The following is a 23,272-nucleotide window of genomic DNA, read 5'->3' as shown; positions in this document are numbered from 1 at the left end:
GGGACGTTGTGTTAAAGATAAATCAAAACAGAATACAATGATTTGCAAATCACGTTCAACCTATATTTAATTGAATACACTACAAAGACAAGATATTTAATGTTCAAACTGATCAACTTGATTGTTTTTTGCAAATAATCATTAAGTTAGAATTTTATGGCTGCAACATGTTCCAAAAAAGCTGGGACAGGGTCGTGTTTACCACTGTGTTATATCACCTTTTCTTTTAACACCATTCAATAAACGTTTGGGAACTGACGACACTAATTGTTGAAGCTTTGTCGGTGGAATTCTTTCCCATTCTTGCTCGATGTACAGCTTCAGCTGTTCAACAGTCCGGGGTCTCCGTTGTCATATTTTATGCTTCATAATGCGCCACACAGTTTCAATGGGAGACAGGTCTGGACTGCAGGTAGGCCAGTCTAATACCCACACTCTTTTACTACGAAGCCACGCTGTTGTAACACGTGCAGAATGTGGTTTGGCATTGTCTTGCTGAAATAAGCAGGGGCGTCCATGAAAAAGACGTCGCTTGGATGGCAGCATATGTTTCACCAAAACCTGTATGTACCTTTCACTATTAATGGTTACCCATGCCATTGGCACGAACACAGCCCCATACCATCACAGATGCTGGCTTTTGAACTTTGCGTCCATAACAGTCCGGATGGTTCTTTTCCTCTTTGGCCCGGAGGACACGACATCCACAATTTCCAAAAACAATTTGAAATGTGGACTCGTCGGACCACAGAACACTTTTCCACTTGGCATCAGTCCATCTTAAATGAGCTCCGGCCCAGAGAAGCCGGCGGCGTTTCTGGGTATTGTTGATAAATGGCTTTTGCTTTGCATAGTAGAGTTTCAAGTTCCACTTACGGATGTAGCGCCGAATTGTATTTACTGACATTGGTTTTCTGAAGTGTTCCTGAGCCCATGTGGTGATATCCTGTACACCACCTGAGGGATCGAAGGTCACGGCATTCAATGTTGGTTTTCGGCCTTGCCGCTTACATGCAGTGATTTCTCCAGATTCTCTGATGATGTAATCCCTCAATTCCTTGCAATTGTACGTTGAGGGACATTGTCCTTGAACTGTTCAACTATTTTCTCACGCACTTGTTCACAAAGAGGTGAACCTCGCCCCATCTTTGCTTGTGAATGACTGAGCAATTCAGGGAAGCTCCTTTTATACCCAATCATGGCGCCCACCTGTTCCCAATTAGCCCGTTCACCTGTGGGATGTTCCAAACAGGTGTTTGATGAGCATTCGTCAACTTTCTCAGTCTTTTTTGCCACCTGTCTCAGCTTTTTTGGAACGTTTTCAGCCAGAAAATTCTAAGTTAATGATTATTTGCTAAAAACAATCAAGTTTATCAGTTTGAACATTAAATGTCTTTGCCGTGTATTCAATTAAATATATGTTGAGCATGATTTGCAAATCATTGTATTCTGTTTTTATTTGTTTAACACAACGTCCCAACTTAATTGGAATTGGGGTTTTCAAACACGTTGAGACCGAGGTCTCTTTTTCAACTGTGATCTGGCTAAGAAGGCTGAGCACAAAATCTCATCATAACATTAACAATACAATGTTCTGTATACATAAAAGAACACAGTACAGATAAAAAGTAAACGTAAAAGTGTACAGAAAATATAAGAACACAGAACGATTAAGATCAGAGAACTGTTTGTCTGTGTAGATGTAGACTACTGTCCAAATAGAATGTAGAGCTGTATATACTGACCAAATGTACATAATGCAAGCACAACAAAACAACAGCAGTCGTACATATCACAACACCTTGAGGAAGAGTTATAAAGTTAATGTGCTAAGGGCTGAACGTCACTTACCTTTATTATATTCTCTCTTACTATGTTTCATTTTGTTTTTATACAGTGCTATTTTTCCTAAAACATGTAAAGCATTAAAACATGTCACGATAAAAATTGTGGTGTTTTATTTGGGGGTGGGGGGGCTGGAAAGTTTCAATTCATTTCAATCTGGAAAATTCATAGGAGTAAATTGAGTTACGAGCCTGGTCAGAGAATAAATTGAACTCGGAAGTCAAGGTACTACTGTATTGTGGCTTGAGTAAAAAGTTGATTCACAGTCATGAACGAACTTGGGTGTTATTGCGTCAATATACTAAAGCCATATGTAAACGTCGGTCACACGCATCCCGTGACCTGGTTCTCGGTACTGTTGATTAATCTGCACGTGTTGACCCTCTTTTGCAGCTCACGCCCAGGCCATGGCCTTAACCGAGGGATGGGAGTGACGTGACACAAATCAAGCCAGCGTCATGTTTTTCTGCTGAAACGACGACGACGGATGCTCGCGACAATGGACGAGTCGGTGCTGCTGGATTTGCTGGAGTGCCCCGTGTGCCTGGAGCGTCTGGACGCCTCGGCCAAGGTTCTGCCCTGTCAGCACACTTTCTGCCGACGCTGCCTACAGGGAATCGTGGGCTCCCGCGGCGAGCTGCGCTGCCCGGAGTGCCGCACGCTGGTAGAGTGCGCCGTGGACGAGCTGCCCAGCAACATCCTGCTGGTGCGCCTGCTGGACGGCATCAAGCAGAGGCCGCGCGGGGCCGCCAACGGCAGCGCCGGAGCGGCGGCCAGGGCGCATGGCGGCGGAACCCGTGGCGACCAGGGTGCGCCCGGAGCCCAACCCCAGCGGGCCCAAGCAAAAAGCACTCTTGCCCGGGTGAGTTCACTCCCTCAAGTCTTTGGATGTGTTCAGAATCATTCGCTCGTTGCCTACTCCATCATCGCTTAAGAGGTGTAAGATAGCAAAAGTTTGCAACATTTCCGGTAAATTTCCATGGGAGGTTGAAATTTATTACTTGGCAGCAGTGGACAAACGTTTGCGCTTTGTGCGGTGTATGCATCCATCCCTCATCTTCTACTTGTCGGGGATGCGGTCACGAGGTAAGCAGCCTAAGCAAAAAGCCCAGACTTTCCTCTCCCCGACCCGAGCCACTTCGTCCAGCTCTTCCAAACGGATCCCAATGTATAATTCATTCAAATTTTTAATTGTCCGCCCATCCATTTTCTAGACTGCTGATCCTCGTTATTTACAATTCATTTTATCATAATTAATAAATTATGTAACAGCATAAATCAAACTTTAAAGTGTATATGTAGTTTTAAAATTTCCCTATTACAGTTCATAGGTACAAAGCCCAACCCCGAATAGCAAATTCATTCATAGTTTTGATGCTGTGTTTGGTCCGAGTTTGGCGAAACTTTGGTGAGACAAAGCAGGCGCAGCAGACATGAGCGCCGCCACCCTATCTAGCCACGCCCGCGAACTGTCATTCAGAAATCCTAACACGCATGCTGTTTGATTTGTGATTGTATGAGCAAGTTGGAGGCTGGGAGCAGAGCGAATGATCATTTGCGTAGGTGCAACTTCCGCCTTCTGGCTTGCGACAGAAGTTTGGTTGAGCGGACAACTAGTTATTTTTATTTTTTTTGGTGCGTTTATTATGGCCTTACACACATTGTTGTTGTCTCAATTAAAGAGACTACAATACAATAAATATCATACATGCTGTCGGCAGTTTTTTACGCAAAAAAAACAAAAAACATATATTCTGACTTTTTGCCACGTTAAAGAAACTTGGGAATGGATAAGTTTTGTTTGATTAATGGAAGATAGGTTCCAAGCCCCTAAAAATCAGAGAATAGGTGAATTCACAAATGCTCCACCGCGAACATGTATTTACCCACTGTACTGTATTTGTATTTGATAATTTTTTAAATAAATAAAATTATACTTTTTTTTGTTTAAGTCTTTTAAAATGTTATTTACACTACATAAATTAACTAATTATTTAATGATGATAATGGATAAAAATGCTCATGAAGGCCGGATTAAAGAAGGGAGCGTGCCACACATGCACGTGGAGAACATGCCAACGCCACACAGGAAGGCCGAAACCGATATGGTCGCATTTATTGGCAGTCCTCAATATATGTCAAACATACAGAGGGCCGAAATTACTTTTTCCAAGAGGCCACTATCACAAAAAACAAACAAACTATATAACATAAAACATCCATGCTGTTTGTTGTATGAAGCGGTTATAGATGAAAGGGGAGAACTCGGAGGCAGAAGCGCTAACCACATGTTCACCGTGCTGCCCTGAGCTGAAACAATACAGCGCAAATCTGTGTGGATTAAAAGCGGCACGTTGCATTACCGCCGCTAATCTTTGCTGCGGATTAACTGCGATCATAGTGAAATGGAAAGCAGCCGGTTGACTAACGGACATGGTTAAGATAGTTAATAATTTAACACAGAAGGTTTACTGCTTTCTGCACCAGCCAACAGACCTTTCCTCTAATGAGATTTCTCACCTCCACATTTTTTTTTTTTTTTTTTTTCCTCCTGTTAGTCTTGCACTTGAGGTCCATTCAACGTTGCTGTTTGTCAATGTACTTGAGAGACTCAGGGTGGGACCCGAGGGGCGCTTGCGTTATCTCCACTTGCAAAATACACTCGGTGAAACTGAGACATTCTTGGAGCCTGTTTGCTGAATTACTCAACCATCTGAGAGATTAGGTTTTTTTTTCTTCTTCACCCAAATCAACAAAATAATATCTACGAGCGTACATGAACGTACCATGAACAGTTAAGTGGAATTACACATGGAGTTCATTTTGTGCACGTTCCGTTTCTATTCACACCGTTGTATGCTCGTGTTTTTCAAAGATTTTCAAAATGTCTTACGAGATATTCTGGTGTTGAGAGATTTTCCAAAGTCTCCAGAGATATGCTAAAGTCTTGTGAGATATATGCTAAAGTCTCACAAGACTTGCCAAGGTATTCTTAGGTCTCACAACATATGCAGAAATATTGCGACATTTGCCGAAGTTTTGTGAGATATTCTGGTGTTGGCACATGTACTAAAGTTTCTCAAGATGCAGGAATCTTGCAAGATTTGCTGAAGTCTCACAAGTTTTACTCAAATCTCAAGAGATATGAGTAAGCAAAGCATATCTCACGCAATATGCTCAAGTGTTGTGAGATTTATGAGATATGCCGAAGTGTCACTAGATTTGGTTAAAACTCATGAAAAAAGCAGACGTTTTGCAAGATTTTCTGAGTTCGTCATACATATGCGAGGTTAGATTTGACAAACTGTGACGTTGGTCGCAGACTACCCGTAGTATTTGGAAATTTGAAATTTGTTTTTGAAAATTGACTTTTTACTAATTACTTGTACACAAATATAGAGGTACCTTGACTTAGTTAGTCTGTCCCTCGGTCGATGTTTTTGTGAGCCAAAATTTGTGGAACAAGCAATACGCCACCCCTAGATGGCAATAGCAAATGCCACAACATCCGCCTAGCTTCCCACGTTCCACGAATAATTTGGTATGCGGGTAAACTGAGTTGCGAACTCTACATACAGTAATTGACAATTGTAATTTGGCAGCCAGCTTGGTGATGAAGTGCTGCGTCCAAAAGTGAAAATAAAATCCACGCTTTTTTATTATCTTTATGGGGGCTCGACTGCACCTTGGAGTTCGTACTCCCTTTTTTTATTTATTTATTTTTTACTTTTTGATGATGGCATGTCACAGAACTGTTTTAAATATGAAAAAAAAAACAGTTTGATCACTTCCTCACCACAAACAAAGCACGGCAGAGTCCGATGGGAACTGTACTCTGGGTTTCTGGTCTGCATCCGAGTTTTATTACCGTGTTCACCCACCTGCCCAAAAAGAACAGGGGCAAAATGAACCAAAGTTAAAACAGATCAAGGGATGATAGTATGGAAACACATTAAGTCTTGGTGGCAGTTTTAACTAAACACATCTTAGCTAACTTTCTGGACATAGAAAGTCAGATGATTTTACAAACCTTGTCCCAAAGAAACCAAATGTTATTTTACTAGATTGTTCTCTTACTCTACATATATTTAGATGTCATTCATTAAAACAGTAGATAAATTACCCTACTACATTGTTACATTTCCGAGCACATTTTTGTTATTACTTGTTTACTGTGTAAATCAACTGACATTATATGTTAACGTCTTAATCTGTGTTTATCACAAATAGCTCCAGATATAAACATGTTATTTCATTTCATGAGAACCAAAAACACAAGAAAAAAGTAAAATATTTGAAGGGCCCATTGTTGTAAGCAGCTCTGACCTGCACAAAAAAACAGGAGGATAGGGTTGATGAAAAGATGTCAAGGCCCTATGTAAAGTCATCAGAATGTCAACACGCTGATAATAGATCGGCCCGGCCAGAGATCAGAGGCCCTCCTGTAAATTGCTACTGCGCGGCCCGGCCCGCCTTGCTGGCTACAGTATCGCTCTATTCATTCGTGGTCCTTTCAAAGCTTGTTTGGGCTTTTGGGAATTTCCCTCAGCTCCGTAAAACCCCATCTCGGTGGACCTCTCACGCTTTCAGGGTGTGTTGACATTTGACACGTTTAGGCCCGAGTGCTTTGATAGTGCGGTTCATTTGATGAGGTGTGAACGCTATCATCCAGCTGTCAATACAAACCCAATGAGTAAACTAATAAACAGCATTATTCTTTTGGGGGGGGGTATGTTTGAATTTCGTTACACAATATACGCCACAGAATCCATTGAGGGTGTGTTAACAAGGTGCTGACGATTCCATTGGCAACACTAAAGGTGCCGTTTCCACCAAACGATCCGCTTCTGTTCAGTTTGGCTTGGGACAGTTTGGATCAGGTAAACCCGGCCTTGGCTCCTATGGAAATAGCGTGAATACAGCCTGTACCAGCGAGATGGTATAATATGTAAAATGTCAGTTGCAACGTTTTCTTTATTTATTTAATCTTTATTCATCCAGGAAAGGAATTTGAGAACAGATTCTCACTTGCAATGCCAATTTAACAGCAGACTAAAAGAAAGCAAAATATAAACACATACATAGACAAGAAACTGTACAGTGTGATATCAGAATCATCTTTATTTGCTAAGTATCTCCAAAAAACACAAGGAATTTGTCTCCGGTAATTGGAGCCGCCCTAGTACGATAAGAGACAGTCAATTGACAGAGAACACTTTTGAGCCATAAAGACATTGAGAAAAACAATCACTGAGCAATAAAGGGTTGCTAGTTATCTGATAATGCCGGTACATTTTTTTTTTTTTTGACAATTGTGCAAAAAGATGCAAAGTCCTCTAGCACTTAGAGGAGTTCGAAAGACTAATATTGCAATAGTCCGGTGCAATGACCATTGTGCAAAGGGCGCCGAGACTTCAAGCGACCAGGACGATAATCTGGGACAATGTTGATTGTGCAAATGTTGCAGATACTCCTCAGTCATTAGTACATTACTAATCAGTACATTAAAAATTTCTTTTTTTTTAAATAGTTACATAATACATTACATTACATCATAGAACATGGTAAATAAAAGGGTCAAAACAGGTGCAGCAATCATGTACAGTATCCCTCACTAACTTTTTGAATGATGATATTGGGATCAATGAGGTGAGTTTTATTATTTGTTGGGCAGTGTTCCAGTTGTTTGATGCAGAAAATGAAAAAGAACTTCCAAAATTAGTACGGACGGAAAGATAGAGGTTCATTAAACTGCTGCAATGGAGAGTGCGGATTGTGTAATGGTGACAAATTAAAGAAGATAACCACAACAATTCACGTAATTCATTGTTACAGACGGAATATTTTAGGTACGTCTCTGTCGACCAATAATCAGGAAACAGTGTGTCTAGGCCTTTACAAACGTACCGAACCACACCACGACGACTGAAGTGTTGCAAAAAGTGCAAAGTTCAGGTTGGATAGTAAGGAGACCCTTTACAATGGAAACGCACTTCAGTGGGTACCGTACAGTTAGGTGGAAGAGGTTGAAACAGGCCATTTGTGAAACCAGTACCTTTCTTTATATTCCGAATCACATCACTACAACCAAGTGTCCTAAAAAACGAAATGATTTAGGTCTTATATTTGGGGACCCTTTACAGTGGAAAGACAACACTATGTACGAACCTAACCGGACCATACTACTAGGAGGAAACAAGGCTGAAACAGTACCGTTAATGCAAGGCCTTTATTGGTTTCATTGACTCTAGGGAACTGGTTCATGGGTCATATCAGATCAGATGCTTTGGGAACCTTTACAATGGAAATGCGATAAAATGCATGCAATCTGAACCTGACCATGCGACAAGGTGGAAACAAGGCTAGATTAGGTCATTGGTAGAACACATGGATTTCCTTAGTAGTTTTGCTTTATTAGTTACCCAGGACTGTGTGATGTGAAACGCACCATGCATCATTTCCCCCTCAACCAAATAACAGTCCTTGACTTGTGGGAGGTTTTTACGTTATCTCTCATGCCAATGGTTTCTTCTGTGTCTGTTCGGCCGTCATGAGGCATTCCGCTAATGACGGACAAAAGCCCGGCTGTGCAGGTGTAAGATCTTTGCAACATGAAAAGCCTGGATCAAAGCTGATGCTGATTGGCCGCGCTGATCCCCCATACCTCCCCACCCCACGGACCAGTGCTCCATGGGGTCTTGAGCGCTTCACTAACCCCGCTCGACACCCTTAGCCTCACTTCTTTATTGTTGGATGGCCGAAAATGTCCGCCTAGAAGCAGCTCTTTTTGGATGTCCATCCCCACCTTTTTGTAGAGCCGGGAGGGCAGAGAGCTGCCTGACAGATTCACAACAGGGTTTTGTCTCGAGTCCCCTTCTGATCTTACTGCCGAGCCGACACCAGTGGGTTGAATGATGAGTAACAGAAGCCAATAGGTGTTAAGTTATGACATCATGACCAAAAGGGACAAATGTTTAGTGCAAAGTAAGCTTTCCGCTCTCCTTCTCTTGACACTATCTCCAGGGTTGCACCAGTTGTTTGACACTCTTTTCTGGTATTTGCTTTGACTTTGTGTAGGGGGGTGGGTGAGCGGGTGGTCTCCTGGAACCCTTCAAAGTTCAGACACAGTTTGATGACTCACATCCCACAGTGCTTGGTAACATGGATGTTTTGACTTCCCCTCAATCGCCTCAAACAACTGCATTATTATTTTTTATTTTTTTGTCTTTGCCAATGTGGATTGAGAACAGACGGCGTGGCAAGCAATGCGTAGAGTCATTGGGTGCTGTCTTAGAGTCAGAGGTCAGGGTTCAAGAGTCATTGTAGTCATGTGTTGGAGTCAAAAGAGTGATGGGGGGAGGGTTTAATGGCAGAGCTTTATGTGGATGTCCTCCATTATCACTATGGTCCACTGGTGAGTTGAGTCTTTACTCACATAGCAGAAACAAGTTTGCTGCTTGGGTTTATTAACTTGACCACAAAGAGTTCCTCATTCCCATCAGCTGAATACAATGGCGAATGATAACGACTTTGCCTCAGTTAAAGGGGGTGCAGATCAAGCTACAACTAACATGGGAATAAGCTTGCTTCATTTTAAACATTGTTTTTAGCATTTTGAGTCCACAGATGCCAGACATTTCTTGATTTGTTTTGACAGTCGGCTGCTGTTTGAAGCACATGCTCCCAACGTTCCAGGACTTAATTGTAACAAATTTAATAGCGCAAACATATAGTGTGTCTGTCTGTCTGTCTGTCTTCAGTCATTAGCTTTGTCTGTCTTTGAGTTGGAATCTAAAACTAACACAAAAAGTGGGGTATACAAATCCGATAATCGGTCCAAATTTGAGCATTTCTCCCTTCGTCTGATTAATATAGGCCCGATTGTAAAGTCACAAGTCATTCAACACAAAAAATGACAAGAAGAGTTTGTAACTGCAAACTAGCTACCCAAAAAAACAAAAACATCTACTGTTACTCTTTTTTTTTTTTCTTTGTATTTTCCGTCAGTCTGGATGACCTGTGGCACAGTGCTGCCTCTCACAGGTTAATCTTGGTACTATGGGAAACTTCAGGTTTGGGGAAGGAGACTCGCAACTGTTGGTTAAGTTACATGTGTTGTGCTGTGTTGGCCATCTGGAGTACACCACACAGTACAAGAGCATTTTAAAAATTAGATGTTACAAATTGGTACACATGTGCGTAAGTGCACATCTTTAGTTTGGGACAGGCTGTGTCCTTGACACGATGGAAAAGTGTCTTTCATAAATCCCCAGAGACCGATTGCGATCATGGGTGTTCCGGCTGCAGACGTTCACTGCATTGGCCGCAGCTGCTTGGGGTGTTCTACTCTGTCAAAGTGATGGATGACCTTCTTGTGTTTCGGTCATCGTTAAAAAGAAAAAAAAGTTGATTTGACCTGTGGCAGAGGGATGTTGTTACTTTTCCACAGCGTTCTTGACGTGAACACGTGGAGCCTCTTAATTAATTTGTTTCTTGACTGTTACTGCTGGTTTTTGCTTGGTCCTCATTCGTTGATGGGAAACAGGAAAATATTTTGTCTATGAGACGTCATCAGGCCTCTGTCTCGTGTAATGAAAGCCTTTAAGAAACATTTGTTTTACATTTTAAAGGCCTCTCATACGCACATCAAACAAACGGGATGCCGGTCGGTGGATTTTCCTTCCCTGTTATTTTTTGTCATTCAGTCGTTAATTTATACCCAAGGCGGAAAAGAATGTTTATATGTTTTTCTTATGCATAGGTTCTCATTAAAATTCCTGCACGGCTGCCTCATCTGAGGTCGATGAGTCACGCCGGCCCGCTTTGATGACGTCACACTGTTGTAGAAGCCTCTCCTCGTGGCCGGCTGGCTGACCTCCGCCTGTGTGACACAAGCCCATCATTACGCCGTCGCATTGCGCCACGAAGCTGGCAAGCCCGCCATGAAAGCTTTCCACCGCTGGGATGTTTTCCCGGAGGGCTTTTGGGCCACCCCATTCCTGATCACACGTTCCTCTTGTTTCTCCAGGAGGCCCCAAATTGCTAAATCTCCCCAATGTTACACTCTTGAATGTTTACACGCACTGTTTAGTCAAGCTGGAGCCATTTGATTGGACTACTTGCAATGTCCCAGTATATGTACAAGGGAAGTCATATCAATTTTATTACCCAAAGTATAACCCCTTTCACACATATTCAAACAGTTGGACATGTGCATTCAAAAGTTTAGCGAAGGTCAAATTAAGTTCAATTGTAAAGGTTATAGTTAGTCCCGATCACATGTTTTTTTTAACGTCTGAGTTACTTGATTTTGAGTATCTGCCGATACTGAGTCTGGATCCGATACCACGGCAATACCTTAAGAGGTTGTAGTGCATTTAAGGTTCATCCGGAAATTTCACTCAAAAGCCCATTATCCCTAACTTTTTGTAAGTAAAGTTTTGTCAGTACGCTCATGGGTTTACATACCCTGTCAGAATTTGTGAAAAATTGCCAATGCTTTGGGGGAAAATATGACAAGATTATGCATAAAACTTTTCTTTAGGGATAGTGGTTGGGTGAAGCTATTTGTTATCACATAATTGTTTGCGCTTTTAAAATCATCATGATAAATGCAATCACCCAGATGGCCGTGGTCAAAGGTTTACATCCCCTTGAATGTTTGGCCTGATAAAATACACACGTTGACACACACAGGATTAAAATGGCTGTTAAGGAAGTTTCCATACGTGTGACTTGTTTGATTGTAATTAGTGCCTTTGTATAAATAGCCAATGAGTTTCTAAGGTCTTGAGAACCCCCTACACAGTTCACATTTTTCTGGAGCCAAAGAGAATGCAAAAGAGCTGTCAAAGGACCTGCGAGAAAAGGTAGATGAACTTCATAAATCTGGAAAAGGATATTAAAAAACATCTAAAAGTTTGAAAATGCCAATCGGTAGTGTTGAAACTCTGACATCAACTCTTTTGTTGATGCCAAGCCACGGTCAGGTAGAGCTAAACAACGATTTCAGTCACAGCTGCCAGGAAGATTGTTCGGGATGTAAAGAAAAACCCACAAGAAACTTCAGCTGAAATACAGGCTTCTCATAAAAATGTGGCTTTGCCTGATAACGCTACTGTATTTAGAGAATGGTACACATCTTACAAGGTCCGCCAGTCTGTGTCAACCTATGAGCACAACTGTACTTGTTGGACAGTGACATTTTCTTTCGGCAATTGCTTTTTGGAAGCAGTCAGTTTTGGTAAGAAGGAAGATGACATCCTCTTCCTGGTCCATTGGGTTCTTGTAGTCTACCTCCAAGTCAGACCTTGTTGTATCTGATCATCCACAGTCTGATAGATACGCTGCAATAGCTCGATTTTTAAAAACGTTATTGAGGTGCATATGAGAAATTCAATTCGGTGCAATTACTGTCGTACCAAGTTTGCATCTATCTTAACAATCGTGTTGGAGTTGTACTAACCCAATGATTCAATATATTTCCTCATGCCATCTTAATGTACTGAATGACACAATCTCTACATCCCCTACCATGGACGTCCTCCCTGCTGTCTCAATCCAGACTGCAGCCGTTAGAGGTCTAATGAGATTAGGGAGTTATTGGGGATTTGGTTGACACTGCTTCTCGTTGTGTTCTGAAGTATTCGTCGTTGTCGGAATCCTCGCATCTCTATAACCACTAGCTTTCAGGAAAAAAAACAAACAAATTGCTTGGGTTACAAAACACCACATCATTGAAGTTGGTATTATACATTGCTGTATATTTCTGTCATATAGGATATATAGAAATGAATGTTTATGCAATTTACCTTCGTGGCTGACTGCTTCTTTCTGCACCAAAGCATTACAACGTTTCATTTTTAACTAAACAGGCTTACTTAGATATCGTTAACCTGACCTTTTTCACTTGTTGTTATCTAAAAAAAACATCCTGACTTTCAGTCTTGAAGTAACATAATGCCGCACGGCTCCCTCAGCCTGAGGGAAGAGGCGAAGTTTTACAACACTTCTCAAACAGTTCAAGCATTCACGACAGTTAAGAGATTTGTTCTAAAGCCTTTTTCAGCACGTTAAATTGTTTAGTAACGTGTAAAAATAAAAGAAGACTTGAGGACAGACCATAGCAATGATTTGGGAAATAATATGAAATTGACCATATTGGGACAGTTTCAGCCAGTAGCGACTATATAAATGTCTGGTTGTGTCATTACAAAAATTGTCAGAATCTTGGTGGCCTGTCTAACTATTACTACCTGTAACGTTCAGTTCTGTACAAGTTTTTTTTTTTTTTTTTTTTTTTTTTTTTTTTTATAAACCTTTCGTCAAACGTAAAGGTACTGTGATAAATGATCCTTTCCTTTCCGAAACACTTCCCTGGGGATACACGGAACAAAACACATTGCAGTCCATTAATTGGTTGTCAGAGAATGGTCACAGAATTTGGAAAAGGGAGAGCACAAAATAATACTAAAAAGTCACCTTATATTGGCAAAGAGCCAGTCTGCAAGAATGGAGCATCTGTGTATGTAAGTATGTCACATTCAAAATAATAACAATGGAATAGAGGGCTGGTTTGGTGTGATGTAACGCTAGTTCTGTAGCTCATGTAGCTATTGCCGTCTAGCCTATGCAACTTGTATTGGAAACACAAGCCAGATCAGTGCTTACAGTTACAAACTGTGCCATGGTGACCTGAACTGAACTTTCCCTATTACAGACAGGTCCTGTCTACCATTCATTTTTTTTATAGACAAAAGTGTGTTATAGATACCCTGGATTCAAACATAGTTTTAATTGTTGTGCATTTGGGAATAACTCCCAAAATACTTTAAATAAATGCACAGATGTTGTAGATAATCAGTGAACACGATACTCTTGAGGCAGCTGGTCTGGCTGAGTTGGCCGTCCCTCATACGCAGGCGAGCTCATTCGTCATCGTCATAAATCCCGTTCGTGTTTTGGAAAACATGCGACGAATGAGTGAGTAAGCGAGCGAGCGGCTGCTTATTCTGCGGGTAATTACCATCCTCACCATGTCAGGTTTTACGTAATTCCCAAGGAGCGGTTCAAAAGAGCAAATCATGTGATTCCTCCCCGGTGGAGGGTAACATTACTCCCCCGGTGTGGACTTTGTGGTTCCCCTTTGTCTTTTTTGTGTCCCTTTCAAGACTGGCCAGCCCAAACACAACCAGGAAGGACTTGACTTGTTTTGCTCTGTCTCATCTTAACTTCTTTTTCCCAGACAGAGAGGGATGTGGTGCGTTAGCGTCAGCGTCTCTGAGGAATTCCATGAGTAGTTGCAGGTCATCGCCCCAGATTCCCCCAACCCCCATAAACGTGTCTAATCCTGTCCCGCACATGCGTCTTCTGTAGCACTACACGCTGGCGATTATTTGTATTGTGTGTGCATTGTGTTTCGTAAAAAAGAAGCGATGTCGCTCTTTGCCTGGTGAGTAAACGGCATTTGAAAAGATGCTAGGGGTCTGTCATTGAGGCACGATAAGCTACGCGCTTGTGTAGACAAGCCAGCGTGCGGCGACACGCATCTGCACCTGAAAGCCTTTGGGCAGAGTCTTTCCTTTTTTTGGTCTTCCTGGAAGACTCTTCGTCTAAGTACAAACTCTTTGACCGTCATTTTCGCGCACGTTTCTGCCGCGCGGTGGTTACTTTTAACAAAGATGTTCTTAATGTTGTTACACGCAGTGATTAAACTCTGGGTGGTCCAACCACCAAACATATTTACCAATGGCCTATGACGCCCCCCTGCCCCCTCCCCCGTTTCCCTGTCTCATCTCTCACAAGTCTGTCAGCATGACAATGGTAATGGAAGCAGTCATTAGCCCACTCACCGCATTCCTATCGCACCTGTACGCCTCCACAAAGTAGTTTTAAGCATGAGCGTCGTCCAGCTGAAGGGGGGGATACTTAAATAAGTTGCCACTTGGAAGCTTGGAAGCTGTGGTTTTATTCCCTTGACAGGATTGGAGTTTGCCCCAAAAAGATTGACATGTTCAAGGTCTTACAGTTTATGGTAGAGTAAGTAACCCCCTAATTTTTTTTTTATAATTGCCTATATTAATAGTTTGTACCATAAATATACCATAAGTCATGATCCCAAAGTCTTTAGACCCTGTAAAGTACATAGATTTGTTTCTAAATAATACATTTCAAAACAATTGCTGAAAATGTGAAAAGACTGGGAATCGGGCAAAAGCCGACAAACATATGACAAAAATAAAATACAATTTTAAAACGTACGGAAATCGGACAAAAATATGGTAAAAATACAGAAACTTACAAATGCTGATTAAAATTGGACAGAAACTTGCACAAAAAGACAATAAACATGTTAAGAAGCTGACAAAAAATAGGCAAAAAAGCTAACATTAATCAGGCAAAAAAAACCTATGACAAAACTTAGAATAAAATATGGCAAACACTGACCAAGTCTGTCAAAATTCAGACAAATAGACTACAGTGCATTCTGACTTCAGCTTATGTCGCCGCCGTATGAACCAAACTCTGCCGTAAACAGATGCCACTTCTTTTTGACTGCGACTGTTTTGTCAGCTGCCGGACACCCCATCTTTTATTGTGCGGTTCGCCTATCCCCAAAGTGGCCCTATAGTACCTGCTTGGCCCATGAGTAAACCTTTGACCTGTCACCCTTGGTTCTGATTGGTGGAGCAGCAGTGGTCAGCCATGGGTTGTTTGGCTGCTGGCATTTTAGGTGTTTTGTTCTCGTCCCCGGGGCCAAATAATCATTTGTCGAGAGTTTCATTTTCAGTTGTTTGACCCGCGACCCCCTGCGGCTATCACGGGCTCTGGATGCGTCTTTGATTCGGTGCTGCTGGCTGCCTCCACATTACCTTGAGTGATGTGCCCATTCAGACATAAACAGTGAAAACTTTGAAAATTCAGCCAGTTTTCCTTCGCGACATGAAATATGGTAGGCTTGTGTATTATGAGTAGACCCACAAAAAAGCCTCACCAAGGAATGCCCAAAAAGTTACAGAAAGTTCTCCATTTTAGTTTGAAGCAGCCGTTCTGGGTTCAGTTGCAGTGGTCCTTCAAAGATGAACAAGATTTTGTCCGATTGCTGCCAAATTTGAGGCACCTGTACAAGACGGAAACGCAAATACTCCACAATTTTCATAATTCAGCAACCAAAGCCAGTTTTACACACAGTGGAAAAAGTCAACACACCCCTGTTCAAATGCCAGATTTTTGTGATTTAAAAAAATAATACCATAAGTCATTTGGCGCTGACAAGAGTGGCAGTCGAGGCGGTAGGGCTCTCAGCCATAATCGCCTCTTCTGTGCAAACATCCGGCCACGACAGGAGGATAACACTCCCGACCGTCTCATCCTAAACACGTCCGATTATCGGGAAGTGCACTTTGAGCCCATTTGTCTCGCACAAACACATACATTTTGGGTCCTACCAAGTGGCCGCAATGTGTGTTTTAATAAGTCACAGGCCACGACATGTAAAAACACAGGTGTGTATTCCGTACAGCCTGTATCCATCTTCTTCGCGGCATCTTGATTAGTGCTCAGGTTTAAGGAGGCAACAACAGCCTCAATTTACCGGACCGTTGTCCCCAGCAACCGTAGATGTTTCTGTCACTGGAATCTGCACCGGCTGGCAGAATTGTACGATGTACGTCATTTTAGGAGTCTTGTCCTTGCACCTTTGCTTGAGGAAACGGGGGCAAGAGCATTCTCTAGAACTAGATTCAACCATGAAGGTAGAAAATAAACCGCTGACCTCCGTGACACCACGTGAGATCCGGGGGTTCAGTACATCACGAGACCTCAGTTCAAGGAATGCCAAATCATTGCTTCTGTGTGGGTTTTGGAACCCAACTCTAGCATCGCCATAAGCGCCTTGTTGTCAAGGTTACAGGGTCGTCGATGAACGACGGAGTTCCTTTACTAGTTTTGCAGAATTTCTTTTGTCAGTTTTTGTCATATTTATGATTGATTTTGATCAGATTTTGTCCAATTCTAATCATGTGTTTGTCTTTTTTTAAAAAGATTTTTGTAATTTTTTTCACGGTATTTTTTTTGTTGCTGTAACATGAATATGTACGACAGTCTATACGAGCTGTAGTCTATCATTAATCTACGCTAACGCAGTAGTAAAGTCAGAATTACAGTAAATATTTGTTTGAAAAACATTTCTAGGCTATAAATATAAAACAATTGAGGTACAGTGTCCTCGATGCATTGCAGAGTTCATAGGCGATGAGATAACCTGACTTTGTTATAGTGTGCCATGATTTCATTTTGTGATAGTTTTTAAATGTTTTGTTTTAATTTTTTTTGTTATTTCCCCATTTTTTTGTGATTGTTTTTTTGTAACATTTCTGTAAATTATTTCTTAATTTTTTTTCATACTTTTGTCCTGTCTTTATCAATATTTTTTATTTGTTAGTCACATGAATATGTACTTCAGCCATAGTCTCACTAGCATATGCCAAGTAATAATTACAGTAAATATTTGTATGAAAAACACTTGTTAGGCCATGTATATAAAACAATCAAGTGAAAAACAGTGAGTATGGTGCGAACTGAGCATGCCTCCTTGTGCCACATGACCACATATTCTTACGCTGCTGCGCAAACTAGTTCATTGTGCCGTTTGAAACCTTGAAATATGATATGTTGGGAGTTGGGACTGTCCTAAGTTGAGGACCCCGTGTAGGGTTTAACTGTCTTTATCTCTTACTGTTAACAGTGGTCAATATATTGTAGCATAATACCGCTTTGAAAAGCTGTATTACAATTTTTTTTTCCACAATTTAAAACTGTATCCCCATGTCACTTGATAATGTCTGTGATATGCTGTTATCAAATTACCCCAAGGATCCATAAAATACCCCTTTTTTTTCCTCAGATCACTGGAATTAGCCTATTTGAAGGGGCGGTTCTGCCTCGTAAAAATTGTCCACAGCTCAAGGCATTGCGAGCGTCTGCTTTTTCCAAAGCAGCCCAGAGTCTAAAAAGACAAACAAGCCCCCATAAAGACGAAGTAAAATCATCATTGAATTTTCACTTGTGGATGAATCACTTTATCACATTACACTTGTCATTTAGTGTGCAAATAGCACACACATTGCCAAACATGAATCTAAATCCCCCAAAATCTGACGTCTTGTTGAACCTGATGAGTTCCGCTGTACAACCTAGGCTGGGGAACCCGAAAGTTGACACGTCTCGCTTAGCATTTCTGTGGACTTGAAGGCGCGCTAGCAGCAACACGTTACATCTGGGCTCAGTCAAGGGTGCAATGAACAAATAGGCTCGCGCTTTGTTTATGAAAGTGAAAAAATGGTCAGTGCCTTGTCGCAGCAGTGTTTGTGCCTCGGACTCTTGCCAATTCTGTGTCAATATCCTATCTTTGTTTGCCCTTTGGAGGCGTGTTTAAGTACTCACCGGCGCAACCAAATTTCTTCATTCGGAGCAATGCCGGGCCAGTTGGAAATAACAGGTAGGTATATCAGGAACAGACCATAACGGGAAGGTAACATAGTCAACCTATAGAGACCACTTCCCTGACTTCCGCCGCTCTAATGGAAGTCGGTCCGGACGGGGCAGGTGGCTCCCGCTGAATGACTCCGAGGAACAAAAGAGGCGACAGTGCTCGCTTTCAGTTGCATAGTGGTGAGTAAAGTGAGGAAACGCTTAGTATTCAGCTGGTATTGACTGCCCACTCCGTTCGCTAATACTGTGACATTTGTGGACCAAAGTCCTCTGTAGCTTGGATACAAGTTCACTTCTTATGTGCAACTCGTCTCTTGGTACTAATCCGCCAAATTAAATCTGAGCTGATTGGGGTCTGAAATAATGGGCCCTTTGTATGATCCGAGGTTTCAACAATCTACCGGCTCATCATGCCCATTTCCACCTAAGCCCAACGCTGTGGTTTTGTTTGAATAGGGTAACATTAAGAGTCTAATGTTCACCATAAATTATGATTTGGTACGTACCTTAATTTTAAGGTCGCGATTCGGTGCAGTAAGGGAAAATATAAAATGAAAAAAACTTCCTGTAGTGACTTCTCCAATAAATGTATACAGTAAATAATTAATGAATCTTATAACAAATATTTTATGGCCTAAATAATTTATTTTTAGCAAGGTCAGCATCAATAGTTTGTCTTCTGTTTAGGAAAGTGCAACATCTATAGTTTTTCTTCTTTTTCGGAAATGTACCCATCATTTGAGTACTCTGCACATTGCGAAACTGCTAAATGTAGATATTCCTTGCTCAGCATTTGTGCAAGTGAACACTAACGCGGGTTTAGGATGGCACGCAATGCAGTCTCATCTTTGCCGGCAGCATTGTAGCTTGCTGGCTTCCTCCGCTGCTGTGTGTACTCTAGAACACCAGCGGGCTCCTGTGAAGGCGGTCGTTAAAGCCCACTGTATGAACTGGCATGCAGTGAAAGACTTCTGTGCTTTCGGCCTTAAGTCAGACAAGCAGAGTGGGTGATCCCCCGGCCCACCCAGAATAGCCCCACGAGGGGCCGACCAGGTAACCCATCCCTCTCGCGCTGACACAAAGTGGTGCCCCAGTCCGGGTTTTGTGTTTTTGAAGGAAAAAAGCACAGCACAGGAATACACTCTCACGAGAACCGCATCTGTGTGACAGCCCATAAAGCCATATTAGCTCCGTGCTAAAACACTTGCCTTTTGGAGGCTAATCTATAGCTTACAGTCATGTCTCGGCACAAGAATGTTTTTCTAGACCTCACGGCCTGCACCTATCTCTTTATAAACTCAAAATCTCAATGTAATTCCTACTTACACACATTGCAACCTTATGGGACCAGGTAGTCGACTCCAGGAACGGATGGCTTTGATCATCGACCCTCTCCCGGATTCCCACGAGCCTCCCTTGAAGTTCAGCACCAGGTCAGGACCTGGCAGTAAAACCTGAAGAGGGTCGGTGAGCCGTTAGCGCGGCGATGCATTTTGCAACTGGGAGCGTGAAATAATGTACATTGTCTTGTTTCGTATGGAAGGTCGAGTTGCATCTCTTTGTTGGCACGAACATGATCTAGTACAATAATTTACATTCAAACGCTTGTAGAAAACTTCCTGTTCTCGTTGTGTGATCCATCTGGCTTCCAGACTGCGCCTTTTCGAGTGAGCGCTTTCGTGCCTGCAGTAGACTGACGCCGAGCCTCATTTGCCGTGTCGTGAGCAGCAACAAACGAGCGCGGGGGAGTTGTTGTACAGCAAAGTACTGGGTGAAACTTCAGCGGCTTATTGCAAATTCTCCCAGTAGATGAATTATCCCCACAACACCAAAGCTGAGCTCGGCTTTTTATGCTTTTGACTTGTTAGCTTCCACTGCAGCGTTGTACAAAAATGGAAGCAGTATTTCCTCAGACAGTGCCAGGGGTCTATAAGGGGTTAGGTGTTTATTATTAGTCTTAAAGGAGACAAATTACAGTGGTACAGTGTTGCCTTGATTTATTTATTTTGACTTTGACCTGCGAGTGCAAACATGAGATACGAGTGCAGTATGGTGGCAGGGAACTCAATTCAACTGACTTCACAATAAGCAATAGTTTGGCAAATAGTGAACAATTAATCAGAAAAAAAGGCTTCAATCTGTTTAATGCCACTCCCAGTTGAAGTTTACTTTCAAACGAAACATAAAACAAAGCGAATTACACTTTGTGTATTTAAAATAACCAAACACTTGCCTAAAGAATGCTCCGCTAGTCACACCTGTAGTGTTGTGTGTGTCTTTAAGGGGTGTGGCCTAGTGATGGACATCAGCCTGGTAGAGATGTTATTCTTGAGCTTGTCTGCTCGCATTTGATCAAAACAGTGTTCCGCCACTTTGACGTCAATGACGTCACAGCAGTGTTGAACTGGGTGGGCGTGTCTATAGCGCATTCAAAAAACATGATATAGTACATCGCAATCATTTTTAGGAAACAAGCCAGGGAGGGAGAAATAAATACAGGGTGATCGAAAAGTAACTCCCTATTTTTAAGTACTTGTAATTTATTTCTGAACAGTAATTCTTACAAGAAATAAATATGAGAAGAAAGTATTGCATGGAGTTTTATTTAATATTCGATATGGGCGCCAGCATTAGCCACCAGTTTCTCAAGCCGCCTGGGAACCTCATGAACTAATTTCACAAGGAACTCTTGTGGGATGGAAGACATAATTTCTCGTATTCGCTCTTCAAGTTGTTCCAAAGTCGTTGGTTTGAATAGAATAGACTTGCTCCTTTAATCATGCAACATACACAAAAAACTTTAGAAAAATATTACAACACATGAATAAATGATAAGTATTTTAAAATAGGGAGTTACTTTTCAATCACCCTGTACATAACGGTGGCGAGCAGTGCTGGAGTGCACATACATTTGCACCCCCAATGCCTTAAAAAGTGGTGCTGGCTGATATGACTTGATGGCTTGACAGCTCACATATAGCAAAAAGACGTCTTTGATGTTGCGACAGTTGCGTGGGTGCCAGACAAGACGTGCACTAGCGATTTTATAAAAATAAAACTAAAGTCATGGATTTAACAATGCTTCTATGAATCCCGGATGGCCGCCAGAGGTGGTGCTTCAGGAGGGAGGAACTAGAACAGTTGTTCACCACCCATTAGCTTCAGATACAATTGCCAGCGACTATAACAATACAGTCAATATTTCTGTTTCACAAGCATTTTTACTTCCAAGTTACCTTTCAAAAGAACTGCAAACACCTATGAGGACTAGTAAACAAAAATATTTGAAGATTTACACTCCCAAGCTACTATGAGACATCACTTGGGAACATTTACTTACCGAAGAACACAATGAAAACACATATAACAATGAGACACATGACAGCCATGAAAGAAGCTTGGTTAACACTTCCCTTGAAAAGCAATACGCACATTAGGCTAACAGATGGAGCTCTTTTTGAGTGTGTTAAATGTTTCGAAGCAGTTAATCATTTTAGGCAAGCTGTCTCAAAGTGATTCATTGTTTTGGAAAGCCTCGGTTTCTCCATCCCTAACATAAGGACCTTGGCCGGTTAGTCCGGGTGTGATTTTTGGTTTACTGCAGCTCTTTGCGAGTGTTTTCATTTTGTATTACTATCCACTACCTTATTCGCTCCATTTTTTTTTTCACTTCACTCGAACGGCGCCGCATCTGAAGCTGGTTCGTAAGTCGCATTTTGGCTTGCAACACAAAGGAAATATCAACCAAGCGACTGCTCATTTCTTGAAAAACTCTTAGGTTGGGGCACTCATAAGTCAAGGTAACCTTGTACTGCATTTCTTTCCCCAAAATAGCCAGTGTTCACCCCGCCCGCTCTTCTGTGGGACCAATGCAGAATAAGATTCTCATTCCCATGACAACCAGGAGTGAAGCTGGGGGGTTGCGATAAGGCAAGCAACTTTACACACTTCACACTTGATGAGTGGGCAGGCACTCCAGAGACCCAACTATTTGTATACAAGCAATTAAAAAGTCCTTTTAAATAATACTCATGTTTATTTAATAACACACACAACAAACTTCAGCTTTACATATGGCAGGTGTTGCGTTAACAATGTCTACCGCAACACAAGGTGGTATCAGATTTCTTTGTAGAGGTAATAACAGCCACCTAGGTTTCATCACCTCTTGTTTTTTTTTTCATTGGGGCAAGCTTCTATTTGTGATGTTGCGCTTATTTGTTCAAGCAGGCATCACAGCCGAGCGATTTAATTGGGGCTTTTAAGAGCGGAGTCCTCGATGGCAACAACAAAGACAGCCTCCATTAGATGTCCATCAAAGAATGGCTCCTTGGCAACAGTTGTTACTTTGTATTTAACACTCAAATAATGCGTGTACTTCGACCAGTGATATTGCCTCAAACATTAGTGGGATTCCTAATTACGTGTCATAGACGGCTAATGGAAATTTGCATAGATTTTACAGTAATTACGAACTTTTGAATAACTGCTTGTCTTAAACACACAGAGCAGCAACACAAACAGACAGCGCACACAACTATACTCATCAGCAGACAGTTGGTTTCGATTTTTTTTCTCCCTTAAGAATAAAAACCTTCATTTAAAAACTGCATTTTGTGTTTGACAAATATTTTAAATTTGATTAATAATGGCAAACATGTAAGTGTGACAAACATACAAAAACATAAGATATCAGAAAGGGGGCAAACACACCACTGTATATACTCCTCACAAATATTATTGCACTACAGCTTAGTAGGGGACCTTTTTTGCCTCTTCTTCTTGCTCTTATTTATGCTGCATCTTTTCCATTAGACCTCTGTGTTGCCCGGCGTATTGCAGCACAACGTGGTATGGTACTACGCTAAAGCCGCGCAACTCTCAATTTGGACTTGCCTGTATACTGTAAAAACGCATAAAATGTGAAATAAAATAA

General features: G+C 41.7%; 1 protein-coding gene across 1 annotated transcript in view; it reads left to right on the top strand.

Moving 5' to 3' along the window:
* The window catches only part of sh3rf1 (SH3 domain containing ring finger 1), a 55,564-nt gene that overhangs the window by 4,116 nt on the left and 28,176 nt on the right, over nt 1-23,272 (top strand). The window contains exon 2 of the mRNA XM_061779367.1: nt 2,239-2,707. Coding sequence (XP_061635351.1) covers nt 2,333-2,707 — 375 coding nt within the window. The 5' untranslated portion in view covers nt 2,239-2,332. The remainder of the gene's footprint in view (nt 1-2,238; nt 2,708-23,272) is intronic.

The sequence above is a fragment of the Phyllopteryx taeniolatus genome, chromosome 7 (genome assembly GCF_024500385.1).
Source record: "Phyllopteryx taeniolatus isolate TA_2022b chromosome 7, UOR_Ptae_1.2, whole genome shotgun sequence".
NCBI classification, from domain to species: Eukaryota; Metazoa; Chordata; class Actinopteri; order Syngnathiformes; family Syngnathidae; genus Phyllopteryx; species Phyllopteryx taeniolatus.
The sequence above is the reverse complement of the archived record's forward strand: the minus strand, read 5'-3'. Positions and strand labels throughout refer to the sequence as shown.